This window comes from Vidua macroura, chromosome 4, assembly GCF_024509145.1.
Source record: "Vidua macroura isolate BioBank_ID:100142 chromosome 4, ASM2450914v1, whole genome shotgun sequence".
Classification (NCBI taxonomy): Eukaryota; Metazoa; Chordata; class Aves; order Passeriformes; family Viduidae; genus Vidua; species Vidua macroura.
The window spans coordinates 33,081,906-33,101,838 of record NC_071574.1 but is presented as its reverse complement, the minus strand read 5'-3'; the positions used below and the strand labels follow the sequence as shown (position 1 = coordinate 33,101,838).

The window sequence follows — 19,933 nt, the reverse complement described above, 5'->3', positions numbered from 1 at the left end:
CTTTTGGTACTGCAGCTCCCATTTACGTAACACGAAAGAACCCAGTGGAGTCTACACTAGAAGCAAAGCTCTGGTACAAAAAACCATACGGGAAGTGTGACCCGTGGGAAGCAAATGACCAAATGTGGTGAGAGCATGCAGCAGGCCATGGCAAGCTGGAGCCCATTCCAAAACACATTTTGAGGGACTGTCACATAGTTGCTGTCAGTGGCCATGTGAAAACACAGGAGAGCCAGGACAGCCCTCAGGGAATTGCATTTTATGCTCATTTATTTTCTGGAGTTCATACATAAACCTCATTCTACCATATGAACTGTTTCAGGGTACAGATGCTCAGAGGAAATTATGAGGGGACTAAGCGTTAATTTGTGCTAGTTTGATGGTCATGGTGGGAGGAAAGAATTAAGTAATGTTTAGTTTAACATAATAGATGCCTGATATGTTAGAGTAAATGAAGAAGTTTGCAAATATTAATAGAAAAAATGGGAGAAAGGGGTAGAAGTAAAGAGGGATGATCTTCCTCATATTAAACTGTCAATTTCACTGTTGTAATTCACAGAAATTAAACAGGAGAACAAGATAAAGCTTTAGCTTATGCCACCAAATAAATGGCAGCTTTAATTGTTCAGAGCACAATTCCTTAAAACTGTGGACTGTATATTTTCCGAAAATAATAAATTAAAGACCATAAAATCCAGCCTTATCTTATGAACACTATTTGTTAGCTGATGGCTGGGAATTTGAATAAATACAAGTTAAACTGTATTACAACAGGGAAATAAAATTAAACTCATGCTATTAAAAAAAAAAAAAAAAAAAAAAAAAAAAAAAAACTAGACACAGTTTAGATATTAAAAGTTCCCAAAGCTAAATACTCAATTTAGGACTTCATGTATTCCAATATCCCATCTTGAACAACTTCGCTTTTTAAATTTGAAATTAAAGACTTGTCCAGTAGCTAATTACAAGCAATTTTACAAGTCATCCAGTGCATTATAAAACTTTGTCAAAAATTGGCAGCTTTGACACTTGTTTCAAACTATTTCAACAGGTAGCTATTTGGCCATATCTCATACACTACAAAGCTGGCTCATTTTGGACTGCTGTACTATTTTTTCTTTCCATAGGTTTTAGTAGTATTGCTGCTGTTACTGTCCATTTTTTTATCTCATTGCTGCTTCCAGTAAATTGTTCTTATCCCAACACATGATCTCTGCCTTTGTGTCTCCCACCAGAGAGGGGAGTGAGAGGCGTCTGCTTTGGGAGACTCTCACTGAGAGGGGGCACTAAATTAGAGTGTGCTGTTCCTAAGCCACAGCAGTGCAAAAGCAGGGGGGTGGTCATTTCTTAGACATCTTTTAGATATCTTCATGGTGGGGGAAGGGGTTATTTTGTAAAACATTCTTCTTCTCCAACTATGTATTAACTATCTGCCAAACCTAGACTCTCTAATGAAAGACTTTTAAATGGTATCTTAACACTAGAAATGAAAGCCATGGACAGAATGATTTGGAAGAAAGAAATACATTAAATTTACGTGACATGACATATACAACAAAAGAGCATTTCCAGTGTTCCTCACCAACCAGTCTGAGGATGTTGCATCTAAAACTAATGCAAGCAAATCGGCTAATAGAGGACCCAAATGCAAATAATATGCTGAGCATAGGCAGTCAAATGCACTAAGGTACTTGCAAGTGTCAGCTCAAATCTAGTGACAGCCCTCTATCCTGTTCATTACAGACTCACATCCAATTGCCATGAAGTTTTAAGACTAAGGCTGAATTCTGCACAGGACTGAGAACAAACCTGCAAATTTGTAGGCAGATTTGTCCACTAGGTCTGTCTAAATTACCATGAGATACTACTTTTGTTCTGGCATGTAAAGACATTCATTTCAAAAGAGTGAAATCCAAAAAAAACTAGCAAATGCTCTTGAAATTCAGGGTTTGGGGTGGGGGTGGAATTGGTAGGATGACAATATGTGTCTCATTTTAAATTTGGTCAGCCATTATTCAGTGAAGCTGAGCTTGAGCAGGTCAGGACGACAGGCATGGGGAAGCCCTCAGTCTGAGCAAGGATCAGCAGCACAGAGAACCTGTCCAAAGTACTTTGCTGCAGGTGCATGGGGCAGGCTGACAAAAAACCGAGAATAGTTTTAAAGTGGGAAAAAAATGAGGAGTTTTGGATGGGGAGATGCTTAGGGGTGAATTACATTTGGCTGTGGGAAAAGAAAGTTAGGGAAATGAGAATTTTCTGAGTCAATTGGATTTGGATAAAGGAACATACTTCTTGCTTTCTACATATTTGATTGCTCCTACATAAACTTCTTGGATCCATCCTGCTCTCTTAATCACAAGCTACACATGTTGCAAAAAAATATCCTAGTGGCTTTTTAGATGGGCAAAGATAAAATGGATTAACCTGAAAAAAACCCCACATTAAAATAGTGTAAATATTAATTTACTATTGCAAATTTAGTTTACTCAAATGACAAACAAAATCAAAATTAGATGATCTTACTTTGCAATGTTTAGGTCTCTTCCTATCACTTGATGTCAGTGATGCATGAGGATGTGTTCCTTTTGCTAAACCATAGCCAGTTTATTTCAGCAGTAATAGGACATTGAGATGCACAAATTATGCAATGCTCAAAAAGGCCCTTGAGGTTTTTACTCTCTGTATATGCAAATAGTCAGTTTCAGCAAACACTTATCCAGTAACTGTCTTCTGTCCACTTTTGACACTACTGCTTAGATTCCAGAATACCACCTTATCAGTTCTTTCTGGACAGCAGCCTTTTCAGTAGGTTTCACTCCCTTTTTTCTGAGCATCATAAAACCTTACTTTAGCATTTCTGCCAATCATTCTCTTCTGCCTGGCTTGTATAACTGAGCAGTTTGCTATTTCTCTCCCAGCAGTTCACTGGCAGTACAAGTAAAGCTGGAAAACTTAATTTTCTTCTCAGGCCATTTTTTTACTAAATAAATCAATCCATAAATAATTTATTAGCCACCAGTATTCCAAATCAGAAATTTAACCTGGGTGCCCTCTCACTTTTGCCAAATTTCTTATTCATGGATATGCAATTTTAAAATTTTAAAATTGAGCCCAAAGCCCAATTGCAACTTATTCATTTACAAAGAAAAAATCCTGATTAACCTTGCCCTTAATTTTAATAATGGCACTCACCTACCATTCAATGACTACAGTTTCTAAGCACAAAGCCCCTCACTAGAAAGACTCTGGTTTTACTCTCCTGAAATACTTTCTATCTTATGTAATTAAAGTTTCTTATTTTTGCCTTCATGGACTTCAGTTATCTTTTTCAAATCATCCTTCTTGCCTTTGCTTCCCCACACACTAGCTTTGACATCTACTTAACTTCATCCACAACTATAAAACCTCTTTGTATCACAAATTCCATGCCTGTATTTCACTAAGGTATTAGACTCTGTCCCAGATGTCATTTTAAACATTTCTCCACATGAACAGCACTTAATGCTCTGCTTACTGCCACAGGATCTGTAATTTTCTGTTCATTCTACCAGGAAGTGTCTCAAGCTCATTGTTTATCTTACTAAATCTCACCTCTCTACAAGTGCCCAAGTGAGTGAGGCACAAGCATTGCTTTAAGAGGAACAGAAGATTCTTGCCACGGACTATACACAGCCACCCTACATTAATTCAGATATTATATATCTCTTCTCCTGGCGCCTAAAGGTAGCACTTTCTGACAGCTTTTGTCCTAGCACTGCCTGCTCATGGATGACACATGGGACAATTTCCACTCTGCCAGAAGTAGTGCTCCTATAATCTGTTGTTGTGCTACTTTTTCCAATAATCAGTTTTGCAACTTCAGCATTAACTATTCAATGGCACATCTTATATACCTTTTTATGAGCAGTACCTGACAGACACAAGATACTTAGTTTCACCAAGAACACACCACCATCATCAAATGGAAGTCCCAGAACTTGCACTGCTCTCCCACTGGAAGGCAGATTTGAAGATATAATATCTCATACACCAACCAACACTAGCCATGAATTGGTTTCCCAACTTTTAAAAATGTAAAAAAAATTTCCAGTTCTTTCATTATCATGATGCTGAACAGAGATGGGTCATTCTTTCATTCTGCCTTTCACAAATTTTATTACATGCCATACATTTCAAAGCAGCCTTTTATGGTGGTCTGAATGAATATGCATATAACCAGCATTTTAAAATAATTCTGCTCTGCTTCCATTAAAACGATCAAGCTTAGTCACTTTAGTCTAAAATCCTTGCCATCACTTGCATTTTTTTCCCTAGCTCAAATTTTTTTTTTTTTTTTTACTGGAGCAATATAAATGTTGAATACCTCACACTCACACTTTTTTTTTCCATCTAAGAAACTGCTCTTCATTGAAAATCCATTTGCATGAAACACAACATTATACAGAAGCAGCAGTAACGTGATCTAAGCATATACTAAAACATGCACCAAAGATTTGTGCAGTAAAGGAAATAGCCACATCCAAATTCTAGTGCATGCTATAATTTGACATATGATTACTCACAGGAAGAGATTACTCAGTACTTCACTCCAATTTGTCAGGTTTTTAGTGGTTTTACTTTTTAAATCGACAACATTTGCATCACATGTGTATAACTGTCCACAAAGATGGACTTTCAATTCTAGCTATGGGCATGAAACAGCTACTAAAGGCAGGAGATGTGTGTTTAGATCTGTTCTTCTGTGATTCATTAAATATAAACCACTGCCTTTTAATTCTAAAAGTTCTCTACATCTCATGATTTATGTTTAAAATATAGAATGGAGTATATTCATAGCTGACATACCTGCTCCTTGGAAGAAACATGGATTCTTTAATGAAGACTGAACCAGACAGCAGGATATACCAACAGGTACCAATATCATCAGGGCTGGAATAATTAAAAAAAAAAAAAAAAAAAAAAAAGATAACACAGTTTAAAACACTTGATTTAAATTACTCACAGCAGCACCAAATTTGCACTACAAAGAACATCAAAGAGGCAAAAATGCTCCAAACTATGGAAGGAAGACACAATTCAATTATTCAAAAAATAATTCCATTAAACTATTCTAATTTCCATCTGTAAATATATACATTATTAGAATGCTCAATTTCATTTACTTGACTTTATTAAAAGCATCTATCCATCCATTTGGTAAGAGCCCAATTCAAATTAAATATAACTGTAAGTGATTAAAGGAAGCCAAGCTGCAGTAAATATACTGCACTGTATTCTATCAAATGCATTGAAAAAGAATAACAGCTCTTCAGTTCTTGCTGAAGAGAGCTGTAGCATCTTTCCCTCTATAAATAAAGGCATCCTTTCCCAATACTAGCCATCTTCTTCTCAACCCTTTCTTCAAGACAAAAATTTTCCTTTCTGCATCAGCATGCCTTTCCACAAGGTAAGAGATATTTACAGACAGTAAATCTACATCAGATTTGCCAGTCATCATTATCTGCTGCTGCTAAGACTGCCCCTTTCACATCATTTCCCAGCACCAGAATAAATTCCCAACAAAAGGGGCAAAAAGTTTCTCTTCCCCTCTCTTCAACCTGTAGAGGAAGTGGATGAGGAAGACTTTGTCATCCAGGCACAGTTCATTCTACTGTAGATTCAGATGTTGCTCCTTGAGTAATACAATCCTTTTCATATGCTTAGATTCTTTTTGGATAAGTGAGTTCAAATAATGTTTGGACAGGAAAATAAAATAGATTAAGGCTGCTAGAAATAGCTGCAGTAGAATCTCATTCCATGTTGACAGTCAGTGCTGAGAATCTCTCTACTGTACTTCAGTTTCCACCACTCCTGCTTCTTCCAGAGAAACAGATTAATTGAATTCAAGACTAATGGAGTTCATTGTTATGAATTGCATGAGCATTCTTATGCAAAACCACATCCCTAGCGACACTAAGAGATGCAGATTACTTAATAAATTTGTAGCACCTTCATTTTTTTAAATTATATGTCTCAAGTCGTTAGCAACAACTAGGTCTACTTCAAGTAAGAACAGCCCACACCTTTTAAAAATGATGGCAGCATAGCATTAAAATCTAATCTTAAATCTTAGTAGGCAATGTACAGGTTAGCAGTGTATTTTTCATTTGAAGAACTGCAATTTAAGAAGTAAATACACAGAAGTCCTCAAAACAAATGTGCAAGCCTAAAAGAGTTGAGAGCAAACCATCCAATCTAAAAACATGTTCCATTTTCATTTTCCACTGTATAATATTAGCATAAGAAAAAAGACAGAAACATAGAAAATTAGCAGAGGAAACTGAGGGGACAAAATCTATGGCCAAGAACAGAGGAACTGAACAAGAAGATGGAGACTGTATTTCTTTTCTAGCAGCCAGTGTCCTGACCAGTGAAGTGATGGTCAGCCACACATACTAGACAATATCTTGTGACAATATCTTCAAAATCAAGATTTCAGGAATACTTCTTTATACTGATAGACCATAGAAAACAAAGCAATAACAAAGTCCCACAGCTAAAACAACAGCATTTTGATTCACGTAGCTGAAGTGTTCTAAGCTGCCTATTCTGAAATGTGCCTCGCTTGCTTCTCACATAGGCCTGTATCACCCTCAGACTTGTTGGTCTAGAAAAATCAACACTGTGCATAAGTGCAGAGAACCAGGTTTAAGCAGTTAAACACAAAAAAAACCCAGCACTTCCAATAAAAATATAATTCTTAAAAACATTAACTTGCACCTGAGTTAAGTTACACAGCCATTCCTTCTTCCCCCACAAATCCTATGCTGACAGGTATACAACAGCACTGCTGCTGAACTCCAGGTCTGTTAGGTTTTTCATTATGTTCTTTAATACCTGTCATTCTGCATACAAATAATCTGGACTAATTATCACAGTTAAAAGTTTTTGAAATAGAAATTTTCAGCAAAGGATATAGACAAAGTGATTTCCCAAATACCTGGGAAGTAACTGTACTAGAATGTGAATAATATTTTTTCCATGTGGATTACAGCACATTATATTATCACATAATAAGTTTTGTGGTCTTGGGGGTGGTTTTTTCTCTTTTTCCTAAAATCTGGCAGTTTGACCAAGTATTGAAGTGTAGTATGACAGAACAGAACCTGGGGTCACAGATTTTATAATTCTAAAGCAAAAGTAATTTAGAAGATCTTCCCGTGCTTCGAGAAAGGCATTTCTAATGATAAAATAATTGAAGCAGAAAAAAATTAAGCCAAGAGAAAGTATTTTAACTTTCACATATCTACTAACATCCAAGCTCTTATTTTCCTCGTTTTAAGACCTGATTAACCTTTTGAAATCCTCTCTCAAACCACCTATTTGTAAGTGGCTTCAGTTATCTTTTCTCATTGGATATCTTTTAACTTCAAAGAGAAAAGCAGCTACTGGCTTTCACAAGCATCTGTCAATATGTTCAATATGCAAATTCTTAAGGCTACTTTTGAATATACCTTTGAATCACTTAACAAACACCTAGAATGATTATGCATTCAACTGCAGCAGTTTGATTTCTTCTTATTTAATCACACACAGCATGACTCTTCACTCAGTTAATTGTCCAACTCAGTTTTATCTCTTCTTTTTAGCAATTCACAGGTTTATTCTCTTTCTCTACAAGTTGGCTCTTCAAAAGAGCTCCTTCTCACTTATCTGTCATGAACATCATACTTTATCCACCTGGTATATAATCAAATGAAGCATCTACTCATTTGACAGCTAAAAGAACTGATTAAAAAAATAAATCAAACTTAAGGAATACTATCTAATTGGACTTGTTTTCCCTTTGCTTTATGTGTACTTAATAACTAGCTTTATTTTTACAGTTACATTTGAGAATTTCTAAGCTCTAAGCTATTTGCATCATGCATATCTACTGAACTCAACACTTTAATTTATCTAAATAAAAAACACTTCAATATCACTGTGTCACAGCAGTGGAATATTACTACAGAACGTGTCTGCATTCAAGGTATCTTCCCTGAAATACACTCTGTATTCTTCTAAAACTTTCACTGTCAGCCAAAACATCATAAATATTTCCAAGACAGTCTTCAAGAGCAAAGAACACAGATAGGGTATTAATTCTCTTCATTTTTACAACTAGTAGTGTTTTAATATAGTCTTGAGCAAAACATCTTAAAAAATCCCACATGTATAGCAAACACATTTCTTTCTCCAGAACCCACACGCTTTTCTCAAAAAAAAAAAAAAAAAGGCAAATGAAACACTGATCTATTCCTTTCATATGAAAATATATTTAACTCTTGCACTTTTAACACTTGTTATACTCCCAGTTGATTACAATTAAGCCTCAACAAAGCCATTTGGCAGCCTGCTTTTGCTAGACAATACTGTCACAAGAAACACGTGCAATTCTTTCATTTTAAGGATTCTGGGCTTTCCACAATCCTATTCAAACATCATGTGGCTTTCAATCAAGCTTCCATGTTTTCTGTACTATGCTTGACATTTGTTCTTCAACAATGCATTTGCATTCTTCAGGACTTTTGTGCCTGTCATGAAAGACAGAAGCAACTATAGAAGAAGCAGATGCTGAACTATAAAAGTACTACTTCAGACCACTTGAGGACTCATGCAAATACCATTTTACCCAACAGAGAAGACTCATATTTGAAAGGTTTTCTTTGTAGTCACATTTTACATTGTATTTTAAACATTAAAACTGAATTCTAGAAAATAAGCCTAATTGTAAAGTTTTCTTTCACTGCTAGAATAGTGCCTCCCCCTGGCAGCCCACAGAAGAATCTAGAAACTTTATTTGTCCTAAAGATATTTCTACTGCCGAAGAGACAACAGCAAATTGTTCTTTAACAGCTTTATTGCAGACGGGACACTTCCCTGACTCGGTTTGCAGTAGGGCATTAAGTCCACATAAGCACTTCATCAGGAATTAGCAGAAGCAGGATTGATGCTGATAACCTTTCCACAAAGGCATCCTTCAAGAGACATGGGGTTTTTTCAGCTTAGGAGACTTAAGGGGAAGGTCCATAGCACCTGTCACTCAAGCTGATGTAAAAAGGAAAGACATCTGCTGAGGTAAGATCTTTCCTATTACTTGTTTAGTAAGGATGCCACTGATGTCCAGCACCACCACAACCACTGAAGTAGCAGCTGTCACACATGAGGAGACTGGAAGTGCAGTGAAAGCTCCACAAAGCAATGGAGCTGGTGAAGGGTCTGGAGCAAAGTCCTGTAAGGAACAGCTGAGAGAGATGGCAGTGTTTAGCCTGGAAAAAAGGAGGCTCAGGGGAGACCTTATCACTCTCTACAACTGCCTGAAGGGAGGCTGTGGCCAGATGGGGGTTGGATATTGAAAGGGTGGTCAAACACTGTAACAGGCTGCCCAGGAAAATGCTTGAGTCACCATCCCTGGAACTATTTTAAAAATGTATAGATCTCCTTGGGGAGAGGGTTTAGTGGCAGACCTCACAGTACTGGGCTAATGGTTGGACTCTGATCTTGGAGCTATTTTCCAACCTTAATGATTCCATGATCCACATCAGGCTGAAAGCAAAGCTCACCTAACCCAGCAAACAGCACTTCCTTTCTGGTTTTGAATTCCTCTCTGCTCCCTCCCTCCACTCTTCCAGGGCCATATGCACAGTGGGAGTGGAAATAATTGAAATCAGGAACTATTGACACATGTACATTTCCAAGCAGGCATACAAAGACCCTTTCAGGCAATAATTTACATTTTAGCCTTAAGTGATAGAATACATTGCTTCAAATAGCTAAGACTGGGGGAAAGTTGTTGTTTGTTTTGGGATGTTTCTTCAGCTCAGCTACTGTTCTGGGTATTTATCTGGATGAAACCTAGGACTGTTAAAAGTTATACAGCCTACCAAAAGCAGCAAAGATATCCACTTTCCCTAGTTACAGAAATCAAGATTTATTGCCACAAAAGTTAGATGGCACAAGCAATTTATCCTGCAGAGAATCATAACAAAGTCAACCCCAAAGTCACTCATTAGGGGCAGTAACAACAACAAAATCAATACACACTCATTCAGTCCTGAAAATAAGACTTGTGCTCTGCAGAAAAAACAACAAAAATACTCCAGTACCAAGATTTAATGTTCTTCTTTTGTAACTACTATGATAGAGCTACCTACTAATAGATTTTCAGAATATTCAGGTTCTAGCAGCAACCTTACAGTGGTGCAAAATTGAAAGCCAATACCAAAAAAGCCAGCAATGTGCAGTTTTTATTCATAATCTGAACTTTAGTTGAACAAAATTTGAATAAATCTCCTTGAAATCCTGATTTTTGTATTACAGCACTTTCTAGAGCAGAGGATTTCCTGAGGAATCTATATATAATTTCCCAGAATGCCAGAGAACTTGACTTACAGGAATTCAGGAGCTAGAAATGGAAAGTCATAAATTGGATTGCAATGCCTTCCCATTGTGTTTCCCTGTCCAGCTTCCTTCACGTAGTCCTTTAACACAACTACAACCTGCAGCCAGACAGGACGCCTTTCTGCTTTGAAAATCACACAAAAAACTGAAAATAGAACTATGCAAAGAAACTTCATAGCTGATACTAACTGTTCTGTCTAGAAACTTCAATTGTGCAATTATGCAATGGCCTATGACATCATTGGGTTGTCAGCACTGATGAGTTTAGACAGTATTTTCAGACTGAGGCTTTCACATGTTTTAGCATATGAGTGTTTTCTCTGAGACCTCAGAGGCACACAAAGTTCAAAAATCAAGAAGTGCTTATAAATCTCAAGACTGACAAAATCCAAGAAGTTTCCAGGCTCTCTCACAGTCTCTAGCACTTCTATCAAACTCTTCATGCCATGATCTATTTATACCCCGATAAGAGGCAGCTTCTTATTACCAGACCAGCAAGTAGCTACATATACACTACTTAAAACTAAAGCTTTATTTTCTAATTACAAATATTTTATTTCTATATAAAGTAATCAGCAGTGCTTGCATGCTTGCAACTACACATTTGTAACTATATATCTGAATTATATATTTATAGCATATCAAAGAGCATATCAAAGAAATTCTTCACAAGAAAACATGTCCACCACACATATAAATTCTGTAACGCATCTGTTTACAGTAGCACAGGTGTTCCAATTTTAGCTTTCAGATTTCCTGATTACTTAAGATGCTGAAAACCCTCCAAAATATTTAGCTACAATAAAGATCACCCTGTTGAAAGAAGGAATAAATCTCAAATATCTAAACCATCTGTAGTGTCTTCCTCTATCCTAACAGGTCCTGATGCATCACTTTTCTTTAAGACTTCTTTAGAAATAGCTAGATTTTAAAAACAGTAATCCATTTAATTCTCATTCTCCATCAAAATGAGACACAGTACTACTAAAACCTCTGGAATAATGAATCATATTCAGCACATGCTTACTCAGGTTCAACTGGGATAACGATCATCGTAAGTGGGTACAGTAGCAAGAATTTGCAGTTCTTTGTGATGACAGCTGTCAAACATGCTTTAATTCTGTCAAATAAGACATCACTTGAGTGCAAAATTCAGCACCTGGACTTGAAAGCACATGCTAAACAAAAGTTTTTCTTCTTCTGCCCACCTTTGGTCATTGGCTTCTCAGCCATCTCTTTAAAACAGCACATGAAAAAAGCTAAATAGCATGCAGGTCTCAGTGGAAACAAGCATGGAAATTACTTCCATATAATTACTGCTTAATATTCCTTTTACACTTGTGTCTATACTGAGACCTACGCTACAGAGGAGTCATTCTCCCTCCAACACTAGTCTTCCAGCAATTCCAGATGCTGGAAGGACCCCTAACTTAAGTCATCCTCAATATCCAGAATTTCTTTCCATTCAGAGCTATTTTCAAGCTTTGTCATAAAAAGGTCATGAATTCAGCAAGAACAATTTCTTAGTTGTGAAAAAGCTAGTTTGATTTATGGAGACAATAATTCTTTAAAATTCCAACCACTAAAGGATTCATTCAAGATTTACATTTAAACTGGATGTAATATCATCATCCTACAATCTATAACACTTGTAATTGTTTTGATAAAATAACTTACAAACCGAGGTGCACCTATTACATTTTCATGTCATCATATTCAGTGTTGTTCAGAGTAGAATAAACTCCAGAAAGTAAGCAGAGTAATTCCAAAGACATTGCTCATGTTCCCAGGTCTCCACTTGAGAGAAGCAGAAACAATAGAAATTGATGTGTAAGAACTGGGAGCTCTTTCAGACATTTAAGCACTACACAAGAAGAAATCCCAAAGAACATTGCTCTGCACGCTCATGCTCCATAGGATCTTGTTCCAGCAGATTAATCTGTCTGTTTCTCTTTGCTCATTTTGGTTATCCTCTCTATGCTGAGAGCTATAGGTAGTTTATTGTTTTAACTGAATAATCATTGCCAGAATTAGACATTAGCCTTGAGGTACCTTGGGATGTCAAACATGTCTAAGTTGAACAATTCTCTCAGGTAGACATCTCATTGCCTGAAGATCCTGCCCACTAGCACTGTAGTGTTCAAACACAGAGTAACCAGAAAACTGCTTACTAACACTGCCAGCACTGCCTCTAATCCTCCTTATTAAGCCAGTTAAGCAGTTACCTGACATCTGCCAGAGCATTTCGGATGCTCTTGATCACATTAAGAGGTATAGCCCAAACACAGAAGTAAAAGAGATTGGTAATTGATGCATCAGCCACACACAATTTTGAAATACTTTTCTTCTTATATGAACATATTGAAGTTATATTTAGAGTGAAGATTAGAAATAAGAATAAATTTAAAACACAGTTAAAATTATTCAGTAACAAAACTGAAAACTCAGAATTTTGAACTTCTGATTTTCACTAAACAGTGTGCATATTTCAAGTTACGTCCATGATTATAGTTGGATACAAGATGAAAACTTGTGTCTTGATTCCTAGTAGCAACAATGGGAAATGCAGAAGAATGGACCACAAGAAACAATTCCTCCATATTCATGGAAAAAAAAATCAGAAGTATATTTTTCTTTAGAATAATTAAGTTATTTGTAATTTTTTTTCTGAGATATAAAAAATCTCAGAGATATTAAAAAATCTTCTGAAATAAAAATCAGTGAAATAAAACAAGAACTTTGGTCAAATTAGAGATTATTACAGAGTGTCATTAATGCCTGTCAGTCTAAGACAGTGGATTAAGTATGCAATCAATAAATACATTATACAAATATATGCACACAAGCTAATGGACCTATTGTCATTGAAGACTTGATATTAAACTTGTACAGTAAATTAGCCCTTCATATCAGAAGAAAAATTCAGAACAAAAATTACAGTCTCCTAATCACCAGAAAACAATAACAGAAGCAGCAAAATAAAATGATCTTGCACCCAAAACACTCTGAAGGCAAGTCAGACAAATCTTTACAACTTTCTAATGCGTCTCCAAAACCAAAGCTTTGAGTGCCTCAAAGTTCTCAGAATTACACCAAAAATATGACAGCTTTCAGTGAAACATTTACAGTAAAGAAGGTGCAAAAACATTACTTCAGTCATCATTCAAGGAAGTCTCAAAATCAGGTCAAACAACAACACAAATTTGGAACTGGCTGTGCAAAGCCAACAGACTGTCCCATTGATCACTGATACTATTAAGAAGCCTTGATTCAGTGTCTGTTTATACAAATACAACTGCCAAGTCCTTGAATGTGTTTATTTTAATGATAGACATTGCCTAAAAATTCCCCACAGAAAATATATCCACAACACAACATATGAATCAGGTTCCTGATTTACTGCAGTGCAGAACTGGCAGTATCCCAGTAATATTTTGGCAACTGCCCAAATATTAGAAGGCACAATACACCTTTAGGAAAATTTTCAGGACAAAACAGAAGAGGCCAGCCCTGCTGCAGAACTTCTTTGCATTATTAAATGTACTGCTGCAGAACTTCCACAGAAGCCTATGGATATAGAAGAAGCATGAATGAATACACGTATTGCCTGCTGAGATCTACCTGAAAATTCTGATACTGACCCAGAGATCATAGAATCATTTAGGCTAGAAAAGATCTTTACAATCATGAAACCCAACCATTAACCCACCACTTCTGTGTTCACCACTAAAACCGTGTCCCCAAGCACAACATCTACGTCTTTTAAATACCCCCGGGGATGGCAGCTCAACCACTTCCCTGGGCAGACTGTGCCAGTGCTTGACAACCAGTTCTGTAAAGAAATCTTTTCTGATATCCAACCTAAACCTTCCCAGCACAGCTTGAGGCCAGTTCTTCTTATCACTTCTTACTTGGGAAATTCTCTAGCAATTCCTTTCTGCAGTCTTTTAGGACTTAAGTTTTCTTAAGTTATCTGTAAGATACAAACATATATAGCTATAGACCACAGACATTGCATCTATAAAAGCACTCCATCTTAACACAATTTCAGTAAGGTAGTCTCAGCAGCACTGTCCTGTTTAAAAATCATGAGACCCTGAGAAGAGTTCAGTTGGCTAAAGCAGAGTTCTAATGATGCCAAGGTTGTGGTTTTGATCCCTATATGGGGCATTCACTTAAGAGATGGATATGACAATCCTTGTGAGAGTCTTCCAACTCAGAATATTCTCTGAGCATGTGTGTGTGTGAATAGCTAAAGAAGATAGTTTCAGCTCACTTTTGTCCCACTTCAAGTCAGGCTATGCAGAAACTTTGCATAACTTTTTGTTGGTTTACATGCACTGCTTCTGTCCTCCTGAGGGTCTTTAGGGCAATATGTTACTGTAAAAGAACTGTGAATTTGATAAATGCCACTTTTTATTGTAGGACTTCAAAGTGTGACTCTTGGATTCCCACTCTTAAAAAAGACTACTCACAGATCTATTTCTCACCTGTCCTTGCACAGACCTACTGCCCTGCAGCATTTTTGAGACATTCTTCTCTACCTCACGAAAGACATTAACATTTTCATCTAAGAAAACAACTGATGTTTGAGTAGCTACCAAGAAGTTCTGCTCCTTTATTCCCTTTCCAGACTTTATTTGTTTCAGGATTTGATGGCTGAGCCAAGCCAGTCCTGGAGAAGGCTCCATGACTAGCCCAACACTAATGTGTTTGGGTCTTGTGATTTGCCATGGTCATGTAATTCTGAAAACTTGGCTAAGGCTGGATGGTGATATTACTACTAATAGACCTGAAAATTTAATTTAATCACGGAAATTTCAAAAATAATCAGCTGAAAATACATATCTTTCTCTTTTTTACAGCCTGCTCCATTTCTCATCCCCTTTTCCCTCCCCATTCCACCACCACACAAACACTACAGTCTTAATACAAGTAGATGTTTTTCATTCCAGACTGCATGACAAACTGGGAATGAGGAAAAAATCAAGACACAACATAACTGTACAGCTTTTTGTCTCACACCTGCCTACCACAGTCAGTAACTCAGAAACTAATCAGCTTGCTATTTCTCATTTCAGCTGTGAATGTTCTCTGCAGTAATAGCTGCGTTTTACACGCAACATTTTTCCCCTCCAATCTCCAGTTTATATATACAACTTCTACTTTTCTTTCTCCATGCTGAATTTCATTAAAGGTTGCAAACTGAATTACATAAAAGCACACAAACACTTTGACATTAGACGAGCTTTTTCCAGCCAGAGACATTAATACTAAAATTCAGTTCAAGATGTCCAAGAGATAGCTACTCTTTTTTAAACATTTGTCCTTTTTTAGGAATCACCACCATCACAACCAGTAGTCTACAAAGTAATCTACTGTTAAGATCTTTAATCAAAAATGAAATCTTCTCAGTAGGGACATGTGGGAGGTAGAAGCATATACCCTATCAGGACTTCTTTTGAAGGATCTCTTAAAAAAAAAAAAAACCACTTCACAATAACCTGGACTGGAGTTTCCTTCAAATTTTTAAAAACAATACAAGCAATAACTAAGTTAGTTCCAAATTAAATTGCTCAAACTACAGGGAATGTAATCACAAAACTGTGTTGTGCTACAGCCTGGCAAGTCAGAAACATCAGGTTTTATTACTGAGCGACTTTAGACTGCAGGTCAGCAAACCTTAACATATTTTCTGCCAATCCAATATTCTTAGTGAAGAAAATAAGGGAAGCTTAAAAATATACAAGGTTTCCTTATAGAAAGAGTAAACCAAGCACCACTGATGCATACACACAGAAATATCAAACAGCCCTCACATGAATAATGAGGAGGAAAAAGAGGTGTTTGTTTTATTAGACACACAGGCACTTGCTTACATCCAAACCACTTATTGCCAAAGAATCCTCTGCCATCGTAGCACAAAATTCAATTTTGAGCTGAAAAATTTTGTTCAACTGTAAAGAGGTAAAAACATAAGTCTGCTGGAATTTTGTTTTCTAAAGAAAATGCTATTTGGAACCTCACTGTTGGAGACATCAAGAATTACTATAATGCAGATATGACAACAGAACATTTCTTTCTTTGGACTTCTGATAAAACATATATTAAGTGACCAAAATAAATATATTTTGAATGAGATCTCTAAGTAGATCTAAGTAGCAAGTAAAAAAAAAAAAAAAAACCACCACCAAAACAAAACAAATATGCCTGTCAAGTAAGCCTCAGTTCTCAAGTTTTGCTTTGCAGGTTTTAAGCTCTTTTGTCATTAACTTCCCATCAAATGAAAAGAGTAGAATGAGCGGCAAATGAAGAATAACTCAAGCTGAACTGCCACTTCTAATAACCCAGTTTCCATTTAAACAGTGAGATGGCCGTAGGGTTTGAGAATTTGTCACTACCATGTACACCCGCTGATAGTAAAGTAAATGCAGATGAGATGAGCCAATTTTAAGCAATGTGCTCCTTTTTATCCTTTTGGTCATAGAAAAAAAAATCTATACAGCTTCTATGAAAATAAACAACTTTTTTTGTTTGTTTTTGTAATGTAGGATGAAATAATTGCTGTGCTTGTAAGGAATGCACATAATTATTTTCAGCATTGTATAGACTCAATAGCAACTTACTTTTCTATACATACCACTGACAAAGCAGACACAGTTTTCACAATGAAAAATTTTTGATCAAATAAACAGTGCAACTGCATTGGTCTGCCCATCAGCATTTAGGGATAAAGATTTAGCTTTTCTGCACTGAGACATTAAGTTTTGCCTCAGGGAGGTCAAACACACAGGTCAATTAACAGCTCCAACAGTTGCAGCTATTTTAATAGATATAGCACCCAATTTCAGATTTCAATGCAAATATACCATCACGGGGCAGGGGGAAGATGTGGTAATTTAAAAAGCAGTCAAAAATGTTAAAATCTAATGCTCTTTAAATACTTTAGCCTTCATGACGAAAATAAGAGCATCAAGTGATAACTCTGGTAAGTTCATTAAAAAGTAGCCAGGTTGCATGTTCCAAGCTGATTTCCTACAGCTCATAGCTGAGTGGATCAATCCTAGCCTGGCTATCACTTTGTTTCTCTCCTGTAGTACTCAAAGAATTTTTCCAAACATGTACATAGTGAAACTGAAATTCAGTTTTTTTAGAAGAGTAATCTTCAACACATAGGCTGAAATTGTGAAACAAAAATAAAGATCCCTTCAAGTTCATTACCCTAAAAATAGAACACTGAAATTAGACTGCAGGTTTCATGGGATTTTCTTACTAAGCAGATCTCAAATTATTCATTAAAAAATGTAAAGCTACAGCTCAGAGTAACAGAACATATATTTTTAGTTTCAAAATATGGAGTTTTTAAGTTTCACATTTAGCCCATTAAGCATTGCATCAGAGATGTGAAATGCTAGAGCAAGCACATTTTGCATTAGCATCCAGAAACTGCCAAACTGCCCATTAAATCTTTTGAATAAATCATGGGGAAAAAATGTCAAGAAGCAACTAAATCAGAATGACAGGCAAACAACCAAAGTGAAGATGAAGTCACATGAAAGGAGTGACAAAGAAAATCAGTGCAAAAGAACTGCAAAATGCACTTCCAGTTAACCCAGATTTCACAATCTCCTGTTTGTGAATTGTATTTTCTCAGGCACATATTTCCTGTAATTTTTGCCTGCATTGAGTATATGGTTAGCTAGCAGTATGGATTCATTCAGCATATAATTCAAATTTTAGTAAGTGCTTAGAATGATCAAAATACTGTGTCTAAACAAAAACTCTGTTACGTAGGATACATGACCCAACTGCCTAGAGAAGGACAAATCACCAGCACAATGGTCCCTTGCAAATTAGTGTAAAATGAATAAAGATTGTATTGGTCTAATTAAAATTGTCTATCCACCTATAGATTTTATCTGTCCACCTATAGATTTTGACCTTGTGTATTTCCCATACAAAACATTACTGGGTTTCGTTAGACCTTAATTTAACTCTGCTGAATGGTCATGGCCCAGCATTTGAGTTTACTCAATCTCATCTTCCTCCTGACACTCCATTTAGGAGAAATTCCACAAATACAAAAGAAGGCATAGAAGTATATTATTTGTATTATTAAATGTTCAAATAATGCCAGACAACTTAGACAATTTTTCATTTTAGGGGTAGGGGTAGCAAAGAATCTGATAAACATTTTGTTTCAATTAATTGCTTCCATAAATGAGGCAATTACAATTCTCAGCTCTCTACTGTAAATCTGAGTTGACACTAGAGCACATCCCTACTAATTATAAACCACGTTAGATTTGTCAGTTTGGCACCACTGGCACGAAAATCTGATCACTACTACTTTCACAAAACTGAAGTAAGACTAAATGACAATCCCACATCCATATATTAATTTCATATACATTTAATACAACATGCATCACCAAGCAAGAGCCACTGTTAGTTCTCTCCCTGGCACTAGCAAATTTCTCTGGTGTTCGATGATGAAAATGAAGTGGATCATTTACATTTACAGACTGTGCACGCTAGGCAAGGAATTTTGGCATTAAACAGTCCTCAACTCACTTTAATATGAATTAATTCTTTCAACATTATACAAGAGGAAGCAGAAATACTTACTAGTACAGAACTTCATTTGCTTCATGCCTTTCATATCTAACAGTTTCACACATCAGTCTGAAAGAGAAGAAGTCAATTTTAGTTATGATTCCTATCAGTGTCACAAAGACTTCACTTTCTAAAGTTACTCAGCATTTACACAGGTAACTCCAGCACTTACAGAAACCAACCACTAATTTAAATCCAAGCTGATTCAAAATTCAAGAGAACAAATTGTAAAATCTACGCATTTAATTTATTTGGTCCAAGAATAACTTAATATAACTTATAATAATCCAAGATCAGATTTTATTTAGGACACTAGATGTAGCTGTTCCCATTAAAAATTCTATAAGAATAAGGGAAAATTACATTGATCTCATTTTCCATAGTGATGTGATAAAAGCAAGTAACTTTATAAAAACAATTCTACATTTCAGAAATGGTTGGAAATGTACTATGTGCAACACTAATCAGATCTGCTCTCCTTTTCAAGTAAGGCCCAATAGATAAAACAAGAAATTATGTTGCATGGTAAATCAATGCTTCTCATTTTGCTAAAATTCAGCAACTTGAAAATTACCATGAGATTTTAATGCTGAAATCCCAGAGGGCTCAAAGTGGAGAGAATTTCCTGCAGGAAAATCCTCTGTATAGAGGGGAGGATTAAAGTGCTTTCGTATTCACTGTCTGCCTGACAAATGTGGCATAATAGAGAGCAACTATAATAGAACTTACCACATGCTAGGAAATGCAATGTTAACTTGATATAGAAAAATCACAATGCCATTTCTGTCTAGTGCCTTAAGGAAACAGCCCTGTGAATTACTGGGGGGGTGGGGACAAAACAAATCCCACTGCCTCCCCTGGCCTTTCCACAGCTCTGAAGCAGACTGCAAACCCC

The 19,933-nt window shown here is 36.3% G+C and overlaps 1 protein-coding gene across 1 annotated transcript in view; it reads right to left on the bottom strand.

Annotated features, from left to right (window-relative positions):
- The window catches only part of RAPGEF2 (Rap guanine nucleotide exchange factor 2), a 185,625-nt gene that overhangs the window by 105,651 nt on the left and 60,041 nt on the right, over positions 1–19,933 (bottom strand). Inside the window, exons 3-4 of the mRNA XM_053975949.1 lie at positions 19,051–19,107; positions 4,846–4,929 (exon numbers count right to left, since the gene is read on the bottom strand). Of these exons, the coding sequence (XP_053831924.1) occupies positions 4,846–4,929; positions 19,051–19,107 (141 nt within the window). The remainder of the gene's footprint in view (positions 1–4,845; positions 4,930–19,050; positions 19,108–19,933) is intronic.